The sequence below is a fragment of the Limulus polyphemus genome, unplaced genomic scaffold (assembly GCF_000517525.1).
Source record: "Limulus polyphemus unplaced genomic scaffold, Limulus_polyphemus-2.1.2 Scaffold4546, whole genome shotgun sequence".
NCBI lineage: Eukaryota > Metazoa > Arthropoda > Merostomata > Xiphosura > Limulidae > Limulus > Limulus polyphemus.
Genome location: NW_013670156.1, coordinates 69,118 through 73,745, shown reverse-complemented (window position 1 = coordinate 73,745; position 4,628 = coordinate 69,118). Strand labels below are relative to the sequence as shown.

At 34.7% G+C, this 4,628-nt stretch overlaps 1 protein-coding gene across 1 annotated transcript in view; it reads left to right on the top strand.

The window, feature by feature from the left end:
• The first annotated feature begins 1,393 nt into the window (after positions 1 to 1,393).
• LOC111088837 (fasciclin-2-like) overlaps positions 1,394 to 4,628 on the top strand; it is a 66,504-nt gene continuing 63,269 nt past the window's right edge. The window contains exon 1 of the mRNA XM_022399938.1: positions 1,394 to 1,565. Within this exon, the coding sequence (XP_022255646.1) occupies positions 1,517 to 1,565 (49 nt within the window). The 5' untranslated portion in view covers positions 1,394 to 1,516. The remainder of the gene's footprint in view (positions 1,566 to 4,628) is intronic.

Sequence of the window (4,628 nt, the reverse complement as noted above, 5' to 3'; positions counted from 1 at the left end):
GAATCCTCGGGAGGTTACTAGACTTCCGTATTCTTTTATATATAAGACGGTCAAGACGTGACGGCAACAATGTAATGAATGGGTAATTGAACTGCGGACATATTGTTGAGTCGAGCACGTGAGGCGTTGGTTGTGAATTATAGCGTTTGTTATAGCGTGACTGTGAAAATTAAGTGTATTGCAAAGTTGTATTCAGAAAGAATAAACCAGTTTTATATAAGAAAGGACTTGTGTCACTAAAGTTTCATCGGAAAGAATTTTTACGGAAAATTATCTAACGAACGAAGATGTAACATTACTCTATCGACTTTCTTAAGTTGTTACTTTGCAGCTGGTTTGTTTACTACTCAACAGCATGTGTAAAGTGCTTGTAAACTTTTGCAGTGTGTTGGAGATTTTAATTTATATTACACATATTGCACATCTTGCAAATTCCTACTATAAGTACTACTGTACTTATGATAATTCTAATTAAATGGTCAATTAGTACAAATTAATAGAGCTAAAAGTATAACAAGTTGTAGATCATTATACTCTATTTACTTTTGTTTTTCCGTTTTGCATATTCTATTATGCACTCTTATTCTTAAAAAAGCCCCAAAGGACCTAATATTAATGTCTTATGGTAGGTATAATTAATCGACACAATTGTTGTGGTGTTGAAAATCTTTTGCTGATGAAGCGGGATTATAATCAACTTTACTAGTCATAGAACAATAGTAAAAGCTGATTGTATGTTTAAACATTACATTCGCACTTGGGTCCCTTAGGGTTTTTCCAACGTCTCACAAAATAATACATTTTTATTTTCCCTTCTCTAATCATCTAACCACTTCTAGAAGGCAGGTGCATAATTACATGTTCCACGTTCATTTATAAATATAGGAAACTGCAAACCTTACAAAAAAAAGAGTAGTAAATATCATCTTTAGGTTTTCCTCTTACTCCATTTCTCTGGCCATTTTCAGATATATCTAATCTTTCAACTATAAGAAATTGATTCGCTACTTTAGCTACTGACTACATCCACAAAGCCACTGCTAAAAATCCTTTAAATGATTAAGCTTTCGCCTTAGCTTCTACACCCTCTTCGTGGCCAAACTACAGCTTTCAATATAACGCCCTTAACCTCCTAGATTTTCCTACCCACCTCAACTCAACATACGTTTTTCATTCTTTATCCCTAAAACTTATTATTACCGTAGTCTAATTTATTTTATTCACATAGCGAGGTTATGAGCGATGACCTTCATCTTTGACCATCCCTGATCGCATACCTGAATCTCTGTGAGTGAGAGAGAGAGAAAAAAAACGCGTTTGAATTTTACTGATAAGCACACGCGCAAACGCAATGTAAATAATAAGCCAGAACTTTACTCCTACCTTTGTCTATTGTACAGAAAAGGTTGTAGTATTGACTGATAACGTATTTTGAAACCTTGTGAAAGCGTTTTATGAAGATTTCGTGTTCATTAATTGTAGAAACAGGAATTTAGCTTTGCGTGATATATCTAAAATGTGTGATGTGACACGAATATACGTATTGCTCTCACTAGTTGGATTTGGTAAGTAGAAGTGTTATCGACTTCTTGATTGGTTAGTAAACTTTACATTTACCAAGTTTTTCGCAAAGACAATTAGTTCAGAGTAAGCAACTGTATATTTCACAATTCCATTCAAAGTAACCATAGTCTTTAGGGCGATGGCGCAATTATAAGATTCATAAACTCATTACTAATGTTAAAACTACAGGGTGTTTGTCAGAGTGAGAAATTTTAAATGTTTATTTTTCGTCTGAGCAATATTCTTGATATAGCACACTTAATTCATATTCATTGTGATTAAAACAATAGGCTCTTACATTGTTAATCTCGGTACCACCAAGTTTCCATCTTTATTCTTTCTAATTAGAAACGTAGCAAGACGAAAATGAACTATTCTTTCGTACTCAGAGTTACAAATAATTATGAGAAATTTCCTTACAATTATTGTAGGCAAATTAAAGTATTTTAGAACACTAAAGTTTGATCTCATTTTCACCATAAAGACAGGCATTACTGGACAATGCTCAGATTAGTTATTTACAATAACTTAACATCACATAAAATAATCTTCCAGAGTTGTTATAGTTTAGGTATTTTTTAAATACAAAATAACACCTATCAGCTTTAATCAAATAAATTCGATGAATTAAAAATAAATCATATCAAATAATGTCGCTTTTAATACTAATTGTAAGAGTACAATATGGCTGCATTCAAAATGATCTTTGGAATTATCTCTCCTAAACTGACTTGTTTACAGACGCCGAAAATACTCCTTGAGGCTGCAATACGTACTAGTAAATTAGTTTAACTTAGTGTTTAAAAGTTGTTAATGCAAATTTTAATAGAATAACTATTCATACAGAAGCAATACAATTGAACGTCTGGGGATATGGCGAAGATCGACTAGGGTCTACAAAAATTTGGTTATTATTTCTGTATTTGTAAACACTATATTATTTATTCGGTTCATTATGGGTTAATTCCGAGAATAAGAGTGAGTAACCCCTATTTCAGCCACACTGTGTTCCCCATATTCATTGCTGGGGACGCATTTCCCTCAGTATCATTCTAACAATAGGCTTAAATTAAATACATAGAATTCCGACCTCTGTTATATTTATTGCATGCTAGCCAACCTGATGAGCTTTGGTATTGAACAAAACGTGTCGTCAGCAGTAGATATGGCAGCATGGTGTGTTTGAAGTACTATTATACACAGGGGCGCATTTAGGATATGTGGGGACCTGGGCCGGATGGGACTGTGGGGCGGCTAGGACCCCGAGCCCTATACAACGTATTGTGTTTTGTGATTTTTGGGGTTGCATCTTCCAACTACTCTTCACAGCCCAGCAATAAAAAATTAAAATAATTCTAAAATCTGTCAATATTTTACTCAAAACAAAATTCTATTCATTTTCTACACAAAAATCACAGGTTTCGCGTATTTTAACTATTGTGTTGGCGCACTATCTTTTGTTGCTGCGACTATGTATTATTATTTTGTTAGCGTTAATGCAAATAGTGGTTAGTGTTAAACTGTCCTCTTCATTTTAAATAAATAAAATTTTCTAATTTTTTTATTTATTTTTTTTTCTGTGCAAATTTATTTTCATTACACCTGTGGGGCTCTGTGGCGCGGTGACTTGGGCCATGGCCTAGTTGCCCCACCCCCCAAATTCGGCCCTGATTATATACTATTCATTTCGGATAAACCCTAAGGAACAGAATAAAGAATGTAGTGTTTAAAAATACAAGAAGCTTAACAGTATTGTCGTATGACAAATGTAATTCTTCATATAAGATTGTTATATATGGTCACCTCTGTTATATGGCTGTGAAACATGGACCTTGACAAAAGCATTGATTTACGCTGGAAGCATTTGAGATGTGGGTGTACAGAAATATGATGAAAATATCCTGGAGAGTTTGTTTGTTTGTAATTAAGCACAAAGGGGGGCATGAATATTATTTCTCGATATAAACTTTTAGAACACAGTAATTCCACTGTCAGTACCTTTTTCGTCACTTTAAGCTTAACAACTTTATAATACACGCTATAAACCACAGCGATCCACATTCTCATTAACTTCGCCCGAAACTTGCCGTGATTACTGTTCGCTTTATCACACATTCAATTCCCGCTGGCTTTTCTCGCCAGGCTTATATACTAAAGAAGAGGGCGTCTCGAACGCACAAGGACTCCCCCGAAAATCCATGATCATTAGAAATTTCACACACGCTACCTGCGCCAAACGCGCCAGCAGCGTCACGTGACTTCCGCTGTCGTAACAATATGTTGTACCAGCCATCAAGAAGATAAAAGTAGCATATGTTGCCTTGATGATGAGACGAGACAACATCCAGCGAGTCCTACTAGAGGGTCAAATAGAAGGGAAAATATACAGTGGAAGACCAACAGTAGAGTGGATAACAAATATTAAAGTTTATTTGTTTGTTTGTAATTAAGCACAAAGCTACACAATGGGCTATCTGTGCTCTGCCCACCATGGGTATTGAAATCCGGTTTCTAGCGTTGTAAGTTCGCAGACATATAGAACACATGTTTATAGTAGCAGATTCTCGTTGAAAGAATTTAGTGGTCATTTCCCCAAAATTGCAACGAATAAATAAAAAATGTGCAGTTAACCCAATCTCTTGGATTATAGTGTATATGGAATATGATTGGTTAATGAGCCGTTTACGACCGTCTGTTGTCATCCCATGTGTTATTTTAATAAAAAAAAATGCATTGCGTTTATTGTTAAGCCAAGATGACTGGATACAATGCATTCTTGGCAAAAATGTTTGAATTTCGATGCAATGGATTCAACACAAGAGAGCGCTCAGCTTCACTAAGTAGCCATAGGGATTTTCCCCATGGATACCACAATTTCATGTAATTTCACTGAGTTCAAGAAAATACCACTACCGATGAGAGCACTTTTTGATAGCTGTCATTTCTATAAGAAATGTCAAGGAGGAGATATTCAATTCAATTCAATTTATTCAACATGTTACAATATAATCATGCATGTATATGATACCGTCATGAACATGTATATATATATATATATATATATT